The sequence below is a fragment of the Tachysurus fulvidraco genome, chromosome 5 (genome assembly GCF_022655615.1).
Source record: "Tachysurus fulvidraco isolate hzauxx_2018 chromosome 5, HZAU_PFXX_2.0, whole genome shotgun sequence".
Taxonomy (NCBI): domain Eukaryota; kingdom Metazoa; phylum Chordata; class Actinopteri; order Siluriformes; family Bagridae; genus Tachysurus; species Tachysurus fulvidraco.
In genome coordinates, this window is record NC_062522.1 from 27,923,645 (window position 1) to 27,942,860 (window position 19,216).

The window sequence follows — 19,216 nt, forward strand, 5'->3', positions numbered from 1 at the left end:
AATCAACATTTGGATACATCCTGTTACCAAGGTTTATATTTATCTGCTCCAGTAATATTGCATTATTTTAACTGAAGGTACATCAGCTCTAACCATAGGCTTTGTGTGAATGGTCAAAATAAAGGCGGTTTTGGGGTTTTGCCTGGCCGGTAATAATTAAAGCTTTTGTGTGCGGCACACAAAAGCAAAACTGCAGGAACGTTGCAAGCTCACAATGTCAAAACATACAACCTGCCCTCTGCATTGTCTACATTATTTCAGACTGAACTGGATGTCCAGAAGGAGACAGAACCATCCAACAGATTGATTCCCATCAATACACAGGCTGTCAGTGGGGATGGGTAGTATCTAGCTGAACATTTTCTTTTCACAGCAGGAATAAAGAGGATTTCTTCACCTAAAGCCAGTTGTCTAAAATAACAACGTTAAAATAAAGCCCATGTTTGAAAAAAACAATCTAGCAGGTTCTTTTAGTTTTTAGAAAAACTCCTAATTGATTTAATCATTATAGCCCAAACACTAGAGCTAATCTAGACTATGAGGTATATAATAATCACACTAGATATTTGTTTGTTTATTTACAGGTTGCATTGTTGTAAGCAAAAGCATTTTTATTGATGTTCTACATGCATGTTTATCTCCATTACCGACCCTCAGAGGCACAGAACTACTATGTACCAGTGCTTTGAGTCACATCATATGGTGGGGAGTGTCAGCTTAGGGTGGGTCGAATAAAATGCAAATGAGTCGCTGGCTGTGAATTAATCGTTAATCAGTAATTAGCAAGATAAAGATTGACAAAGGAAGAAACAATCAAATAGAACATGATCACTTAGAAAGTAATGCCAATGTAGGTGGCCTGGATTGTACTCACGATGATGATATCGTATCAAGCAAGACCGAAGCATCGACGATGCAAACAATGAAAATATCATAAAATAATCGGATGTTGTTGTTTTTTCACCTTCGTTTCCCGAACATCCTGCTTCGTGCCCTCGGGATACCACTGCACGCGCACGAAGCCCCTACCGAGAGGCCATGTCCGTGACTCTGGTGCCCCGTTCTCGGTGTCCGAGTTCCCGGGGACGCGGCCGCCGCCTCCGCCGCCACCGCCGCCGCCGCCACCACCACCACCGCCGCCGCCTCCTCCTCCACCGTCTCTGCCTCCGCCGCCATCAAGGTCCTCATCCTCGTCTTCGGTCCAATCCTCCTCTCCATGGATCATTCGCACAAGGCCGAAGCGCAGCGAACCGCGGTGCCGACCGGACACCAAGTCATGCGAGAAAAGGAGCCGCTGCGCGCCGCCCGCCGATGGAGACAGAGCCACGGAGGGAGGCTCTGAACCTGGACTCGCCGCTGGAGAAAGGCCCGGAGTCGGACACGGAGAGGATGCTGCTTCTGCCGCCACGGGGTCCGCCATCACGACCTCTGCTGTTGCTACTGACCAAGAATAAAGAGAGGGGAGATAGAGAAAGAGAAAAGGATGTATGGTTGTGGGGGTAAAATCCCAAAAGCAACCCGTAACTGGGGGACCGGCACGTGTTTACGTCGTATGTAAGGCTCGAGCATTGGGAGCGCGCGCGCCGGCACGCGTCATTAATACAAAACAAGCACAGCGCTATCGGGATGCGCGCGCCAACACTCATAACGGGCTTTATTACAATCACATGCTGTTCAAACATACATAAATAAATAAATAAATAAATAAATAAATAAATAAATACTAATAAACTTACACTAAATTAGAATTTAGTCATTTTGACTTTTGAGGTATTTTTTATTTCGCTATTTATTCTGTTCATATTTGTTATACATGTTATTCATTATTAACTTATTATTATTGTTGTTGTTTTCATTTATTTTATTGTTTCTACTAAAGGCTATTTTACAGGCCAGCTTTATGTTTGATACGTGATTTATACGATCGCATATCCTGATTCGTTTATCATCGTTGTTATGGTTGATGGTTTCTTAATTTGTTTTTAAACATATAATTCTCATCTCTTATCATTTACAGTCTAGCAGTGAAACGTTTGTGTATGATTTTCTCTACAATTCGTTAACGGACCAATCGCGTGTCTGTGATTGGTCAGTCTCCACCCTCGCGCAGGCGTCCCCACTTCCGACCTTTAACAACGGCAGAAGCGTCAATAGTGCCGCCATCTTGGAGGGGGAAATTGTCCAGTTTGATTGAAATTGAATGATTAGAGCGTTAATATTTTCTCTTACAGTAAACAAACACTTTCTATATACTGGCATACAACCATGACAATATATAGCAATGAAATATATATAGACTACACAAACAATATTGACCTATAACAATGGGTTTTCACATTATTTTGTCCAACAGGACCACTGGGTGTCAGTAACGTTACACCAGGGCGAAAGGTAAAGGTCTCTTGTCTCGCTTGAACCCAGTGTTGCCAGATTGTCCTACTTTCACACTGTTGCCATAAAACATGATAAATCACCTTACATCTGTCCAATGTAAACAGGGATGCTTGTAAACGGCTTACCTCCAAACCAGGGGGTGTTTTATTGTGAAACAATGAGCAGAATTCATATTTCATTACCTTTGATAACGACTATTTTAAGATGTTGGCCTCAGTATCATTATAAAATGAATTTCATAAAGCAAATCTAACAATAAGGTGTAGAAAATCTTCAGAATTTCCCAGATTTATAATGAGTATAAACTAAAAATAGTGATTGATGGTTGATTAGGATAGTTGCGGATGGAAAGAAACTGTTTTTGAGGTGTGTACAGTCTTTTGTGTGGTTTAAGAGATATAGAGAACATGCCAACCCTGGTTAATGATACTACCCCTTCTGTGTGTACTTAGAAAACAAACAGGTTTTAAAGATGGGGTCTCCGTTGTTTGAAAGCCCTTGTTGACATTTGAAATCACCAAAACAAACACGCCCCTAACCCAAATGGGTCCCACCCCTGTTTTGATAGCTCCGCCCCACACATACACCAGACAAACTATAATCCAAGTATAACCCAGACAAATATTATGGCAGAACCTGTTGGGGCAGCTGACCAAGGGTATATTTTTATCAATAAATAAACTCAATGAGTAATACTATGGTAATACAAATGTGTTTTTGTAGTACAGTGTGTTGTACCGTGAAAGGCTTATCTCCGTTTCACGCGGAAGACACAGTTCTGTCCAGCGCTGGAAAGCTGATGCTTCTTGCTTTATCGTAAGCCTTTCGTCACTTTCTTTTTTTGTTTTTATCCGCCATGTCAATATTAAAACATTAGCTTTCTGCTAAAGTCACACATGCGCATTGAACACTCTCTCCGCCCATATCAGAATCAGAATCAGAATCAGAATCAGGTTTATTGGCCAAGTGTGTTGACACACACAAGGAATTTGGAGTTTGTGACTCTCAAAAGTACAGACATAAATAACACTATACTATACAATCTATACAAGACAATGCAGACGGTGCGATACAATATAGACAGAATGAGTATTAAATATGAATATAGAATATGACTGATCAGTTATGTATATAAAGTGTGGGAGAGCTGAAAAAGGTTGTGTCCAGGGTGCGAATTGTCAGTGGTGATTTTTTGTTCCCAATTTCTGGTTCTTGGATCGTACAAGTCCTAGGAAGTAGGCAGGAGGGCCACAAATTATTTTTTTCCGCTGTTTTTACTGTGCGTTGCAGTCTGTTCCTGTCCTTTTTTGTTGCTGCACCAAAAAGGATGGTGATGGATGTGCACAGGACAGATTCAATGACTGTAGTGTAGAACAGCTCATGTGTCAACAGCTCCTGTGGCAGACCATACTTCCTTAGTTGGCGTAGAAAGTACATCCTCTGCTGGGCCTTTTTGATAATAAATTTTATGTTGCACTCCCATTTCAGGTCTTGGGAAATGGTAGTGCCCAGAAACTTGAAGGACTCTACAGATGACACTGGGCTGTTTGATATTGTGAGGGGGAGTAGTGTTGAGGGGTCTTTCCTAAAGTCCTCTATCATCTCCACAGTTTTGTGGGTGTTTAGCTCTAGACTGTTCTGACTGCAACATAGCACAAGCCGCTTCACCTCCTGTCGGTATGCAGACTCATTGCCATCTTGCATGAGACCGATGAGCGTAGTATCATCTGCAAATTTCAGGAGTTTAACTGTTTGGTCACTTGAAGTGCAGTCATTAGTGTAGAGGGAGAATAGCAGTGGGGATAGGACACATCCCTGTGGATAGGACACATCCCAGTGCTCATTGTCCGAATGCTGGAGGTGATACCTCCCAGTCTCACCTGTTGTTTCCTGTCTGTCAGGAAGCTGGTGATCCACTGACAGATGGAAGGGGGTATAATGAGCCTTAGGAGTTTGGAGTGGAGAATTTCCGGAATTATAGTATTAAAGGCCGAACTGAAGTCGACAAACAGAATCCGGGCATATGTCCCTGGGCAGTCCAGGTGTTGCAGAATGTAGTGCAGTCTAATTGTCCGCTGATCTGTTTGCATGGTAGGCAAACTGTAGGGGATCCAGCATCTGTTCTGTTTCAGACTTTACGTGGGCCGTTACCAGCTGTTCAAAGGTCTTCTTGACAACAGATGTCAGAGCGACAGGCCTGTAGTCATTCAGTCCAGTGATGGAGGGTTTCTTGGGTACAGGGATGATTGTGGAGAGTGTAAAGCAGGAGGGGACTTCACACAGCTCCAGTGATCTGTTGAAGATATGTGCGAAGATAGGAGCCAGTTGATCAGCACATGCTTTGTTTTCAAAACCTGCTTTTCAGCTTCTTAGCTTCTTTTGGCTATTCTGATCTCCTTTGTCAGCAGGTTCCTGGCCTGTTTATACTGTACAGAGTTTTGTCCTCCCCTCTGTAGGCAATATCCTTGGCTTGTCGAAGTTTTTTCAGTTTGGCTGTGAACCATGGCTTGTTGTTACTGTATTTGCAGAAGGTTTTGGTTGGCACACATGTCTTCACAAAAACTGATGTACGATGTCACAGTGTCAGTCAGTTCATCCAGGCTGTCAGTTCCGGCCTCAAAGAAAATCCAATCAGTGCAGTCAAAACAGTCTTGTAGTTTCTGCTTTACCTCACTGATCCATCTTTTCACTGTTTTTACTACAGGCTTAGTAGATTGAAAATGCATGCCCCTTTCTGCTCATTGGCTACACATTAGTTTTGTTTTTGGTTTGTTTGGTGGCCCAAAGCAGTTTTCTAAAGCATTTCTCAGTAGTTTTAAACATCTAGGTAATTAGTTAATTGAGGATATACCGTGCATTGCAAAAGTATTCACACACACACACAATCCCCTTTTGTCTTTTTCCTATTTTGTTGCCTTACAACCTGGAATTTAGATGAATTGATTTTTCAAATGATTTACAATTGAGTTACACCACATGCTTACAATTTCGAGGATGGAAAATATTTTTTATTGGGAGCAAACAAAAGAAATACCAAAAAAAAACTTGTGCATAACTATTCACCCCCTCAAAGTTAACACTTTGTTTAGTCACCTTTTGCAGCAATTACAGCTGTAAGTCTGTTTGGGTATGTCTGTATGAGCTTAGCACATCTAGCCACTGGGATCTTTGCTTATTCTTCCAGGCAAAACTGCTCCTTAAGTTGGATGGGTTTCTCTGGTTTACAGCAGTCTTTAAGTCAGACCACAGATTGTCTATTGGATTGAGATCTGGGCTTTTCCAACACATTTAAAATTTTCTCCGTAAACCAATTGAGTGTGGCTTTAGCAGTGTGTTTAGGGTCATTGGTCTTGCTGGAATGTAAAACTCCTTCCCAGTCTCATCTCTTAGGCAGTCTGAAACAGGTTTTCTTCAAGAATCGCCCTTTATTAAGCACCATCCATCACTCCTTCAATTCAGTTTCCCTGAATTCTCTGGATGAAAAACACTTCCACAGCATGATACTGCCACCACCATGCTTCACTGTGGTGTTGGGCTTGTACCAGACATAGCGTTTTCTTTTATGGCCAAAAAGTTTAGTCACATCTGACCACAGTACCTTCTTCCAGATGTTTGGGGAGTCTCTTTTTTCTTTTAGGCAAGGGCTTTCTTCTGGCCACTCTTCCATAAAGCCCAGCTCTGTGGAGTGTATGGCTAATAGTGGTCCTATTGATAGACACTCCAGTCTTTGCTGTGAAGCTTTCCATCACCTTCAGGGTTATTGTTGGTATTTTGGATGCTTCTCAAATTCATGCATTTTGGTGGGTAGCCCTCTCTTGGCAAGTTTACTGTGGTGCCATATTCCTTCGACTTTGCTATAATGGATTTAATGGTTCTTCATGGGTTATTCAAAGTTTTGCATTTTTTTTGTAACCCAACCTAAATGCTGCTTGCTTGATGCTGCCTTTTGCTCAGTGGTGTTGCAGGCTTTTCAGAGCAAGTATATATGTAATCTGAGATGATGTGACATGTCCACTGCAGACAGGTGGACTTAATTTAACTAATTATGTGACTTCTTGAGGTAATTGGTAGTGTACCAGAACTTATTTAGAAGCTTCATTGCAAAAGGAGTGAATACAAATGCACACACCAATTTTTTTTTATTATTTCATTTCAGCAAAGTATTTTGTGTGGATCCACTACATAAAAGCCAAATGAAAATGCTTTAAATTCCAGGTTATAATGCAAAACAAATTAGGAAAAAGGCTGAAAACTTTTACAAGGCACTGTATAGACCTAACAGATAAAGTAGGTAATTAAAAACATTCACACACTGCTGAAGACCCAAATGTATGTGCAAGTACTTTTGAAAAATAAGCTTAACGTAGACAATAAAACACCTGAGACAATTTGTCTCACACCTGTCTCTTTCCACAACAGGAGACACGGTGTAAAGTTGCAACTCAAGTAATCCAAAACCATTTAAATGCAGATGTTGTTACATAGGTGTAAAACAAGACAGGTCACTTATATTAAATTCATTAATATATAAAATTTAATTGATTGTAATTAACACACAAACTAAACAGGAGATGCAGACAAACTGGAAATAAAGAATTTGGTACACACAAACACAAGAATAAGCTGAATGAGAGTGACATGACAGAACAAAACATGTTACATTTTTGTTAAGTATAATAAAGTCTCTAAATAAAGTTAGGTTCCACATGCTTGCTTAGCCATGATATTGAGAGAATAACTGTGCTAACATAGTGGTTATGCTATGCTAGTTAGTTAAAATACATTACATTTACACAGACAAAGTGAGCTTGCATTTCACAGAATAGCTAATAATTGTAATGAAATCTTATGAATTGTAATGAAATCTGTCTAGTTAGCAACAACAACAACAAAAAACTACCTGTGATAGAGGTACAAATCTAGATGTCAGATGATTACAACTACATTTAAAACAATCTTGCGGAGAGAAATTATTAGGTAAAATATAGTACAATTTGAAGTTGATTATAAAACTATTGAGTAGGATTTGTATCCCTTGATGCAAAAAACATGTCTGTGAACTACATTTGAGTCAATTGGAAAACCATAGATTAGATATTTCACACAAAGTTGGAAAGATAAAAAAAGGTGATACTGAACTGCATAGAGTGCAGACATTTATGATGACATTTCTTTTCAATGAACGATGAAGTTCCCTATTTAACTGTGTTTCTTAATAACATACACATACAAACAGACACACACAAGCCCCTTTCTATGTGTGAAATAGCACCAAAGGGCTCACTACTTCATTTTGTAGTATAATTTGTATAATAATTATAATAATAAGTTAACTTTCAGTGTTATTGACTTTATAGCACTTTCTCCCTAGTAACAAAAATTGACATTTAAATTATTTTCTTTATCTCATCATAAAACACTAGCACCAGGGCACCTCCCATGCTCCTGAGTATATTTGACAAAGTTCCCTTGTAAAAAGCCTGGATGCCTTCATCACGAGCAATCTTCTTCCAGCAATCCAATGTCCCAGTGTAGATGACGTCTGCTGCAATAAAAAAAAGGTCACACATGAATTGGCATACAAACATGACTGCTGAGGCACACAACACAACGCTCTTTGACATTCAAACAATGACCAGATTATACACACACCTGTCCTCACTCTCAATATCTAAAAGACTGTAAACACCAAACACTCTAGACACAAATTGTAAGCAACATGATTGCACACTAATATAAACTCCAATGAACAAGCTGAGACAGGTATAATCATGAAATCCTCATCATTACTCTACTGGCTGCACCAATAAAAACTGATCTTCAAGTTCTTGGTGAATAGCAAGCAGGGGTGTGTGATTTAATTGAACAAAAAACACAGCATGTAAAAAAAGGATTCAATATGATTTGCATGATTTGAGCTGGACAAAGGAAAAACCCTTCAGAAACTACTTAATATCCAAGTCATAACATTTTTTCAGCTGCTTTGGTGTGTTTCACTTCTCTGACATGACTTTTTTTTTTCATATATTAAACACATGCCAGAAACCACACATGCATGAAATATAAAACAAGTGGGCATGGGATAAGTTGAATGTAATGATTTAGACTTATACTGACAGCTATAAACTGTTTTACTCTGTAAATTCTGGACATCAAATATATCTTGATCAACTTCACTTTAGCTACAAAGAGAAAAACATTCTTATTTAAGTGCACCTGAAGATATTCAACCATGACATATGGTATGTATGTTAGTTGTTTCTGAACCAGCAACTGAACTACTAAAACTACACACTTACCCCCTTTAAGTCCCGACTGCATCATCATTCTGCGACGCACCGTATCAAATGGGTAGGAAATGATTCCAGCAAGTGTAGTCACGCTCTGTGCAATTATCCAGGTCATCACAATGTGAGTATTCCGTGGATCTGGCAATGTACCTGTACACTCAGGACAATATCCATTGTTAAACTACAGACTTAAACACTATTCAGTTATGTGCATGCAGTGGAGTCTGCCATTTTTCTGCTATTGTCTCAAGTTAGGAGATAAGTTCATGGGTAGTAGACATAACTGCAGTATTTCACACTGAAATGTTCGTTTTGGCTTGTAAATATACAGAGGAACTACTAAATGCAATGCAAGGCTATTTTAAATACATAAATATGGCACTTAATTAATACTATCCTTTAAATACTTATCCTTTTTTGCTTGGAGAAAGTACCATAATTAATGTAAAGTGAGCTATAAGCTTTGAATAGTCTTTGATTAAATATGAAAACAACAAATCAATTATAAAAATTAAAAGATACATTTAAATGTTAAATTAGCAAATTCCCCACGTTACGATTTCACATCTTCACACACTTTATGATTTATCCTATGGCTATATTTGTTGTGTGCACAATTCACTGCTGACACACTGTATAAACAATTAGAGTAAGTGCTGGATCAAGTGCTATTTTATAAGCTGCTGAATAGTAAGTGTGGAAGCCTGTTTAAATTAACATTAAAAATATTCCTGTGATGACTACAATTAGAATAGAATTATTTATGCAGTAGTATATTGCCAATATACTAGACTCCTAATAAATGATTATTTCATTGCTTGGTGTATATGGGTGAGATGGCCTGGTTTATACAAATCTTTAGTCATGTCACATGCGTGTCTTGTTTTTATGTTGCAGTGCAATACCTTCAAAAAAGAATCTATTTTTAAGCGTAAAGGGAATTGCTTATCTTTTAAAGGTAGGTCATTTTAGATTATATTGAAAAAACCCACCTTGACGGCATCTACTCAAGATTAATTTGGCAAACTTGAAAAGTACATGCAGGTATTTTCTCAATGGGAGATCCCAGCAAACATTCTTAAGCATGAACATTTGGATCACATTTGAAGTCATCCAAAATGGCCGTCAGTATGCAAAAATGTAAATCTAGTTGTAACTAACTGTGAAACAGTGCTCTTACCCTTGATGGTGTCATAGATGCCAAAGTAAGCAGCTCTGTAGATGATGATGCCCTGTACAGACACATTGAAGCCAATGTAAAGACCTCTTGGTCCATCGGCTTTGAGTATTTTCCCAAAACAGTCACCCAGTCCAGTGAATTCCCTTTGTGCTCTCGCCTTGCCGATATCTGCTGCTAGACGAGTGCGAGCAAAGTCTAGTGGGTAGACAAAACATAGAGATGTGGCCCCAGCGGCACCACCTGATGCCAGGTTACCAGCAAAGTAGCGCCAAAACTGTGTGCTCTGGTCCACACCATCCAGGAATAACTTCTTGTACTTGTCTTTGAAGGTGAAGTTGAGAGCCTGTGTTGGAATGTATCGGATCACGTTGGCCAGGTTGCCTCTCCAGTATGAGAGGACACCCTGCTCTTTGGGGATGCGAATGATGCAGTCGATGAAGCCCTTGTAGCGCTTCGCTGCTATGATTTGCTTGCTGGCATGTTGTACCTACAGGGAGATTTGACTCAAGTTAGATCTTCAGGTAAATCTGCCCTTGGAAGGAGCTGAAAATGATCCATCAATGATGTATTTGTGCCTCAAGCTCATTGTTTCTTATGATTGCCCCAGATTGTACTGCAATCCTGACCAGAATAAAGCAGCTGATGAATGAATGTAGATCAGTCTTTACAGAGATTTCTGAAAACTCTCAGATCAGCAGTTCATAGTTCAGCTTTGTAATTATGAGAGGTCTATAAAGTAGCTCTGTAATCTACTAGACCGCTCTGTGTGTGTGTGTGTGTGTGTGTGTGTGTGTGTGTGTGTGTGTGTGTGTGTGTGTGTGTGTGTGTGTGTGTCCTGTTGGTTTGACAAATGTCTACTTCAGGAAGTGTAAATATCTAGATATATTATATACTAGATATATTATATAAATTATACACCACCTTAGAGAGCATATTTGGGGCATGTGCTTAAGTATTATACAATCTTTTTTGTACAGTATCATGTTGCATAAACAATTATCATAATGATTAAGAAAACTAGCTTTAGTTACCTATGCTAAAGGTTTCTGCTCTTGAGGTTAATATCTGCTTACTCACAATGTTTTAATGTCAATAAGTTTTTATGCTGTCAGCAAAATAGTATCTCCTGGCCCTTATCCCCAGTATATATGAAGCCACTGACATTCTCAATGTCATTATAACATTCTTTTAATATTTTTGATTTATAATTCATTCAAACCATTTGCAATATCAGCAATATGCTTCTCGGACAACCAGAAACTTGCTTCTTGTAGTAGTTTGGTAGAAGTCTTTTTTAAAGATGGAGTATTGCTCATACTTGACATTATTTAATCACAGATCAGACTAGTGTAAGTACATATATGAAGATTTGGGCATGTGTTTATGGAAAAGATACTTGAGTGAGATAAATTTCTATTATGTTGTTAACATGATCCAAACTGAAGACATCATATGAAACCTGTCTTGTCTGATCACCTCATTTTGACATAAGAGGATAATTAATGTGCATTGTGTGAATTAAGGAATGTTATAGCAGTATACTTTTGAATTTTGTATCTACATCCTTGTAGGTACCTCCTATCTGGTCAGAAGGTTTTTCATTAACAGCGGCTCAGGCCGTATTGCAAACCACAGGTTTAGATTAACACACTACAATACAATATTTTTCTAGGGTAACAACTCATTCACATGACTTATGGCAGACACTTCAACATAAGTCACCAGTAAATGTAAGATATTCATCCATCCATTTTTTAAACTGTTCTTTCTATACAGAGTTGAGAGGAACCTGGAGCCTATCCCACAGGATTCAGGGCACAAGGTATAGGGATAGTGTATCGCAGGGCACAATCATACCCACAGTCACACTATGAACAATTTAGAGATGACAACTAACATACAAAGCATGTCCCCCAAAGGACTGGGGGAGGAAGTCAGTGAACCCAAATCATGAGGAGATGAAAACTCCACGCAAATAGGTCAGAGGCAGGAATCGAAACATCAACCCTCAAGGTGCAGGGCAAGAGTGAGAACCAAAATATTTAATAATTAATATGGTCTTTGTAAGGAGATTTTTTTTACACTTATAGAATGAATCTTTAGTGTCAGCTGTGTGTAACGGACAGTACATTTTACTTGAAACAGACAACCTTTTACTTTCTGGTTGCATGTATTTATAATCTGTAAAAGGGAATGAGAATGAATGTGAATGAGAGAAGCGGATGAGTTTACATCTGATCTAGCATTGTGAGAATAGGAACTGACTTCCCTTGTGCCTACAAAATACCCTTATTGATTAGAACTGAAATTATATGTTGACACTCTTTGAAACTTTCCACTTTCTTGTAATTTAGACAACCTAATAATCCTATATACACTGCATTTCATAGACCACTTACTAAAGCAGTTTGTACATATCCAGAAACACAGACCTATGTTTGTTTACCGAAAGCACAGACCTATCATTTCATGCGCATGGCACATTACTGATTTCGGGTCTACTGGATTTATTCTGGATGGAGCAGTTTCACTTTGTTTACTTACCTGAAGGAGCAGCTTGACTCTCTCGAGTGGAGCCACGACGGTCTCTGATACCGCAGCAGCGACGCAAACAGCCAGGAAGTCCTTAGCGAAGGTGACCGCGGACTCGCTCATGTTCTTGTCTACAACTGCAGTAGCAGGTTCAGATCAGACATCAGAGGGATCACCTGGAAACGGTGATGCGATGTTGGGCACCTCCCAGAAAACCTAGTGGACACGACTATAGTAACGGAGACAGAATGGAAACAATCAGAGAACCTTCTTATTCTTGTTTCCTTAGATTCATCCTCCAAGGAACCACAGGGAAGGAGGAACCTGAAATGCTCAGTTATTATTATTATTATTATTATTATTATTATTATTATTATTGTTGTTGTTGTTGTTGTTGGTGGTGGTGGTGGTGGGGGTGTTAATTAATTGATTAATTGCTACGTGAAGGGTTGTGTGACAGCAAATCAAATAAAATCACAATTATCGACATGTAAAAATTATTATTATTTGTGGTTGCGTTGTTTGATTGCAATTGTAAAGACAACAAATATTTTGTATGTGCAATCTAAAGATTTAACATACATTTTTTATTACTATCCATAACACTTCCACGAGAGAGAGAGAGAGAGAGAGAGAGAGAGAGAGAGAGAGAGAGAGAGAGAGAGAGAGAGAGAGATTTATACAAACATAGAAGAGGTGAGAAACAGATTCAAAGTTTTAAATTTACAAAATTGGTCATTTGTACACACATCCACCTTAAATCTTTGTTCTATACATTTTTCCCCGTAATTGTCCATTTTCTGGCATTAACACGTTTATATGTTTATGCATTTGTATGTTTCCATTTTGTTCCTGATGGAAACTGAGGTCGATTCTGATGCTTTACTGCCACCTATTGGTGTGGGGCAAGTACTCAATTTAAGACTATTTTCATCAGGTTAGAAAACTGCCATGACTAATAACCTATATATTTATAAGGCATATAGATAAGAACACTGATCAGCCACCAGATCACATTCTTTAAGAGCTTTACATAAGTTACAAGGTGGGGCCTCCATGGATTGGACTTTTTCATCCCGCTCAACTCATTTTCAATTCTTTGTCATGGTATATATACTGTATATGAATACCAAGACCCAGGGTTTTCCAGCAGAACACTGCTCAGAGAATCAGACTGCCTCTGCCAGTTTGCCTTCTTCCCACAGTGCATTCTGTTACTCAGTTTAGCCATACACATGTACATGATAAAAAAGAATCATGATTTGTCAGACCAGGCCACCTTATACTGCTCCATGGACCAGTTCTGATGCTTAAATGCCCAATTTAACTCTGGACTGTCACTTTAACTCTGGACTTACACAGCACAGTGCCACTTTATACACTCAGACACTTTAAGGACAATCATTGAAAACCATACACATTTATGTATATGTTTATGTACATACATTATTTTTTCACATATATTTTCATATTTTATATAGTTTATACTTTTGGTTTTGGTTTTATTTTTATCCCTAATTGCATTCCTTTTATGCTTAAATACCGTACAGATGCAAAAGCATTTCACTGCATGTTGTACCCTGTATGTATGTGAATGTGACAAATTGATTTTGATTTGATTGTAGATGCCTGTTCTAGTGGACAAAGGTCAGTATGGACATATTAACTGGTCTGTGACTGCAGTGCCACATATGCAAGCTGCAATGCACAACACATTTCTATCATAGCCAGCATTAACTTGATCAGCAATTTGTGCAACAGAAAGCTCTTCTGTGGGATTCTCTTCACCTGTCAGTGGTTTAAATCTTATGGTTGGTAGGTGTATATGCAAGGTTGGTTTCAATATGACCTTTGTAGCCTGCTTGCTGTACACCGATCCTCATCCGCCTCCTAAATATCTCACTTGCTAGCTCCATGTACCACAGCCTGCATGGATGAAGTCATTCTACACATCACACTATTAATGTTCTTATTGCTTTATAAAATGGATTGTAGCACGTCTCATGGGCAATATGTCATGCCTTGAGTGAGTGTGCTACAAATAGCTTTATAATAATAATAATAATAATAATAATAATATAGTAATAAAACTGTAACTAGGATGAAAATGAAAGCCTAAAGCAATGAACAGGTTTTAACATGGTTTTTCAGCTTTTTCAGTTAGTTATTATAGTTATGAAATGAATATTTATTTTCCAATAAAATAAACTGGAGTGTGTTGGGAGGTTTGTTTTATCAACAGTAGAAAGTATATAGAAATAATTAACACTTTATTGTGAATGAACTGCAACAAACACACAACAGAACAGGGTTTGTTCAGCTATTCAGTTTTAATTGCATGCCACGTTTCGTTCAAGCGCACAGCTGAAACAAAAGCAGCCCATTTGGGAATTTAAATCGCCATCATGCACATAAGCCATCTATCTATTAGCGGTGACTAAAACCGTTTAAGCGGCTGAAGCTATAAATGCGCCTGCACGCGCCGCGCCACAGACCACTTTCCACACGCGCGACGCTCGAGACGGTCACGCGCTCCTGCTGTGAATACAAAACAACACTCAATAACACCGTCGAGAACTTTTAGACTAAGCAGGAAACATGTCCACCGTGAGCGCGCTGCCTTTCTTCAAACCCCTCCATGCGTCCGTGTCGCCCGCGAGACAGCGGCGCCACACACTTCCGGCCAGTGAGTTCCGGTCCCTCAACACCGAGGACGCGATCAGTGTGTTCGAGATCGAGAGAGAGGGTAAGTTACATAATAACACTGTTTATTATAGCTTTATACACGAATTACATTTCAAATCATCTATCTGTCTAATTAACTTCATTTATTATTATTATTATTATTATTATTATTATTATTATTATTATTATTATTATTATTATTATTATTATTATTATTAACCAGGTTACTGTCCTGATGGTTTGTTTTAGGATCCATAATTTTTTTTAAAACTAAAAAACATCAGTTCAAACAAGAAAAACATTTTGGAAGCGATTCACACTGTACACCCTTAAAATTTTGGGAAAGATGTTCCCTTTATACTTAAAGTAGACATTTAAAAAATATATTTATTTGTTTATTGGTTTGAAGCACACTGGAACTGAAGAGATAAAACTTTATGTCCCTTAATGCACAGATTAATCTACTTGAGTTCAACAAAAAACAAAAAAATCACTTAAAAACAAAACTAAATGCATTTCAAACACATTTGAATATATCTGAAATACACTTTAAATACTCTGGTCATAAGATGCTTCAAAATACTACATTCAGTGTCTTGAAACTGTATATGGAAACATTCATGCTACATGTGTTATGGTAGACAGTAGAAGCATGTAGGTTTCTTTAAATTAGCAATAAACTAAAATACTACATACTAACTAAAAATAACTTTTAAAGCATGCACATTTTTTGCTCAACAAAAACTATAAATATTATTTTTGTTATTTATATTGTATTAAGTTACTTAATTTGTGCTGTAAATATAAGCACTTTTAGAATTTAAGCTATATATAAAATACTTCAAAGCTAATTTTTGTAGTTTGTTTACAGATTTGCTTTTAATTAGTGTAGAAAATAAATATAAAAAAACAAAACAAAGACTCTTCCTATGTATCTATTTATTTTAAAATATATATATATAAGTTTCTAGAACTGAAGTAAAAATTTTAACCAAAGTATTATATGTGCCTGTTTATAAAAAAAGGTCACTAACATATTTTTGTCTTGTGTGGTACAGCCCTCTATTTATGTCCCTTAATGGGGTCTTGAATGAATACATTCATTTTTGCAACGTAATCAAGGTTAATAAAAGAAAGGTTTATATGTGTCACTGATTAAGCCGTGCCCTCCTTAGCGTTTATCTCTGTGTCTGGCGAGTGTCCACTGCACCTGGATGAGGTGCGTCACTTCCTCACCCTCTGCCCCGAACTGTCCCTTGGCTGGTTTGTGGAAGGCAGGCTCGTCGCTTTCATCATTGGCTCGCTGTGGGACCAGGAGCGTCTCACTACAGTGAGTGCCCTCACACACCACAACAAAGAGCAAAAACATTAAAACTGTTTAACAGTACAATAACAAATTATAGAATTTTGCAGCCACTGAGAATGACATGGATAAGACATTTTAACAAGACATATATTTATGGTTCTGCTTCAAGCAATGGTTTAATACAAATACATATTAAATTTAGAAATTTGAATTAAAAAAACTAAACATGTATAATTAAATGTGCAATCCTGTCCACAACTTATAAAAATACTGGATTATCCTCCAAGTACGTTTGCACTTCATTCAGGCCACTATTTTCTTCCTTAAAATACAAATCAGTATGAAAAAGATTCAGTGACATGATCAGGAAACACTAAAATATGCAAACCACCAGGAATTGGACAAAAATGAGAGCAAGACAAAAACGGCCTTGGGACTGAATGAATATGTTTTTAAATTTGATATAAAACTGTGAATTGTGATGGACGAAGAGTGAAAGCGAATTTGAACAGCCTCATACAGCTCACAGAGAAATGAGAAGAAGTAGGAATGTGGTAGAAGTAGACTAAAGTTAGTACATAAGACACAGAATAAATGAACAAATCACAGATGTAAGAAAGTAATACAAAGCAAACTTTAGAATAATGTCTCAATCAAATACCTCAGAAAGCTACAATAATTACCCGAGTTGAAAACGTCTAAATAATTAGACTCTAAATCCATATTTGGGATTGATGGAAATCCTAGAGTTTTTTTTCTTCATATGTGGAGAGTACAGTGTAAACAGTAAATTCCAGCAGTTTAAAAACTTGGTAAAAAGTGTTGAGACCATTTTTAAATCCCAGATCACAATTGAAATAAATCCCATTCTCTGTCTGATTCTCCTTAAAGCTTGTCCAATTTAAGAAAACTGATTTCATCTTGTCTTCTGAATGAGTCGAGCTTTACTTTGGGAGTGCAAAGACTGTCCGATAATGCTGCACTCCTTTTGGGGAAAAAAGCTTAACTTAGAGATCCGAGAGGTCCAAGTCTTGTGTCCTGACTACATCATGCATCAGTAATAAAGGTATATCAGGAATTTTGAAATCCTTTCAGGACGTAACCAGGTCCTCTTTTGTCTCCTGTTCCTTATAGGAAGCTTTGACCCTTCACAAACCTCACGGTACCACGGTGCACATCCACGTGCTGGCGGTGCACCGTACGTTCCGACAGCAGGGCCGCGGTTCCATCCTGATGTGGCGCTACTTGCAGTATCTGCGCTGTCTGCCATACGTTCGCCGTGCCATGCTCATGTGTGAAGATTTTCTCGTGCCCTTCTACCAGAAATCCGGCTTCAAGGTTCAGGGCCCGTGTGAGATCACGGTGGGGCCACTGACCTTCATCGAGATGCAGTACGCCGTGCGTGGTCACGCCTTCATGCGCCGCAATAGTGGCTGTTGAGTTGACTCAGCTGCCGATGCTACTTTTCGTTACCCCATATGCCAAAGCAGGGTGAAGTGGGAGGCTTATTCTGGCGGGGAAGTTTAATCACAGCTTCTGCTTCGAGTCTAGCTTCCGTCTGTGGTGTCTAAGTGTTTGCCCATATTTGTAAACGGGAAGTTGTATTAAAAAAATGAAAGGAGGGAAAGAAAGAAATGAACAAACCATCCGCATTTTTTACCTACGTAACGGCTGGTTTCATGTTGTTACATTTTCATCTTTGTTCTCTATCATCCTCAAGATGTTTTTGTGTTCTTTTCATTAAGAAACGCTATTTGTTTATCTCATTGGAGCACTTGTGCTTTATTTTTCTATCACATTAAAAAAAAAGAAAGAAAAAAACCTCTTCATTATCAGAAAGGAGGCAACGGTGGTGTAGTTAAAGAAGAACAGACCATATGGAGGAGACAATAAAAATCCCAATTCTCCACTAATGAGACGGTATTGGGGTGGATTGGGATTTTTAGTGTCTCCTCTACACATTGTTAAATATCAATGCAGTCAGTGTTAGAAAATTACTGATACTAGAAATGTATCACCATATCAGTACTGTATGGTCATATCACCCTGTCCTACTTAGTGTGCATGTGTTATAATAAACAGTCCCTCGGTCGTTGAGCTGTAACTCTATTTCAGCCTTGTTGTTATCTTGTGGTTGCTCTAGATGTTTGTCTTGTGAAAGCATTAAAGCAGCATTGATTTGACACCCTGCTACTGTACTCTTCTCTAATCCGAGACCTAGAATGATCAATTCAAACAAATTAGCTTGTGCTCCATTAGGACAACACAAGGACAGGTTCCTAATCCTGCACGTGTGAACAATATTCTTTTAGGCCCTGAGGAAACTGCTTAGAATTGTTTCCATCCATTCTCTAAAAAAACCTAAAAAGTTTGTAGGAAAGAAGTCACTTTGTAAACTTTGTATTTAAAAGTTAACCAGAGAATTCATTTTTAATTTTTTGCTCATAAGTCTACACGAGAGCTGAACGCAGCATGTTTAGCTACAGTGATGCTAAGGTTGAGACAGCTTGATCTGCATTAGAGAGCATTATCGGCGGGTTTGGTTCCAGGACCTTAAGTAACCTTTCCAAAACCTGTACATGGAATCCAACATTCAAAAGCCACAAAATTGGTCGTTAAATACTTCCAATTTTAATCACCCCTTATCCTGGATAGAATTTTGCCTTTTGCAGTAGACATGCACCACTTTTGCCTCTGGAGTCTTGCATTAAGAGATCTTTGATTTTGTACATGTTCTGTATATAGAAAAATAATAAAGAACAGATTTTTCACTATTTTTGCTGCACAATTTTTTAATCTTGTAGAATAGTGACCAAAGTTACCAAAAAC

The 19,216-nt window shown here is 38.3% G+C and overlaps 3 protein-coding genes across 8 annotated transcripts in view; 1 reads left to right on the top strand and 2 right to left on the bottom strand.

The window, feature by feature from the left end:
• Window positions 1–3,317, bottom strand: part of ube2o (ubiquitin-conjugating enzyme E2O) — a 35,965-nt gene extending 32,648 nt beyond the window's left edge. Inside the window, exons 1-2 of one of the 5 annotated variants that reach the window (XM_027133632.2) lie at window positions 3,169–3,317; window positions 965–1,437 (exon numbers count right to left, since the gene is read on the bottom strand). In XM_027133632.2, the coding sequence (XP_026989433.2) occupies window positions 965–1,420 (456 nt within the window). In that variant the 5' untranslated portion in view covers window positions 1,421–1,437; window positions 3,169–3,317. Of the gene's footprint in view, window positions 1–964; window positions 1,720–3,132 lie in introns of those variants that run through there. The other 4 variants (XM_027133633.2, XM_027133630.2, XM_027133631.2 and 1 more) reach the window with 4 other exon arrangements.
• Window positions 3,318–6,848: 3,531 nt separating this feature from the next.
• LOC113634424 (ADP/ATP translocase 2-like) lies at window positions 6,849–12,743 on the bottom strand. Of its 2 annotated transcripts, none has more exons than XM_027133372.2 (4): window positions 12,409–12,743; window positions 9,865–10,351; window positions 8,694–8,834; window positions 6,849–7,936 (listed from the first exon to the last, which is right to left on the bottom strand). In XM_027133372.2, exons 1-4 carry the CDS (start codon window positions 12,517–12,519, stop codon window positions 7,782–7,784), a joined length of 894 nt encoding a protein of 297 aa, XP_026989173.2. In that variant the 5' UTR covers window positions 12,520–12,743; the 3' UTR covers window positions 6,849–7,781. The 2 variants fall into 2 exon arrangements, with proteins under 2 accessions (XP_026989173.2, XP_026989172.2); XM_027133371.2 differs by having other exon boundaries at window positions 6,849–7,939; window positions 12,409–12,738.
• A 1,922-nt stretch (window positions 12,744–14,665) lies between these two features.
• On the top strand, window positions 14,666–19,161 carry aanat1 (arylalkylamine N-acetyltransferase 1). The gene is made up of 3 exons (XM_027133375.2): window positions 14,666–15,142; window positions 16,257–16,411; window positions 17,522–19,161. Exons 1-3 carry the CDS (start codon window positions 14,995–14,997, stop codon window positions 17,825–17,827), a joined length of 609 nt encoding a protein of 202 aa, XP_026989176.2. The 5' UTR covers window positions 14,666–14,994; the 3' UTR covers window positions 17,828–19,161.
• Window positions 19,162–19,216: the final 55 nt, after the last annotated feature.

Excerpts from the sequence above, each read along its gene's own strand:
- LOC113634424 (XM_027133371.2), bottom strand. The coding sequence starts at position 12,519 with ATGAGCGAGTCCGCGGTCACCTTCGCTAAGGACTTCCTGGCTGTTTGC. Across the intron at positions 8,835-9,864 it reads CATCTATGACACCATCAAGG|GTACATTGCCAGATCCACGG; the intron begins GTAAGAGCACTG and ends CTGAGTGTACAG. Across the intron at positions 7,940-8,693 it reads GCAGTCGGGACTTAAAGGGG|CAGACGTCATCTACACTGGG; the intron begins GTAAGTGTGTAG and ends TTTTTATTGCAG.
- aanat1 (XM_027133375.2), top strand. The coding sequence starts at position 14,995 with ATGTCCACCGTGAGCGCGCTGCCTTTCTTCAAACCCCTCCATGCGTCC. Across the intron at positions 15,143-16,256 it reads GTTCGAGATCGAGAGAGAGG|CGTTTATCTCTGTGTCTGGC; the intron begins GTAAGTTACATA and ends TGCCCTCCTTAG. Across the intron at positions 16,412-17,521 it reads ACCAGGAGCGTCTCACTACA|GAAGCTTTGACCCTTCACAA; the intron begins GTGAGTGCCCTC and ends TGTTCCTTATAG.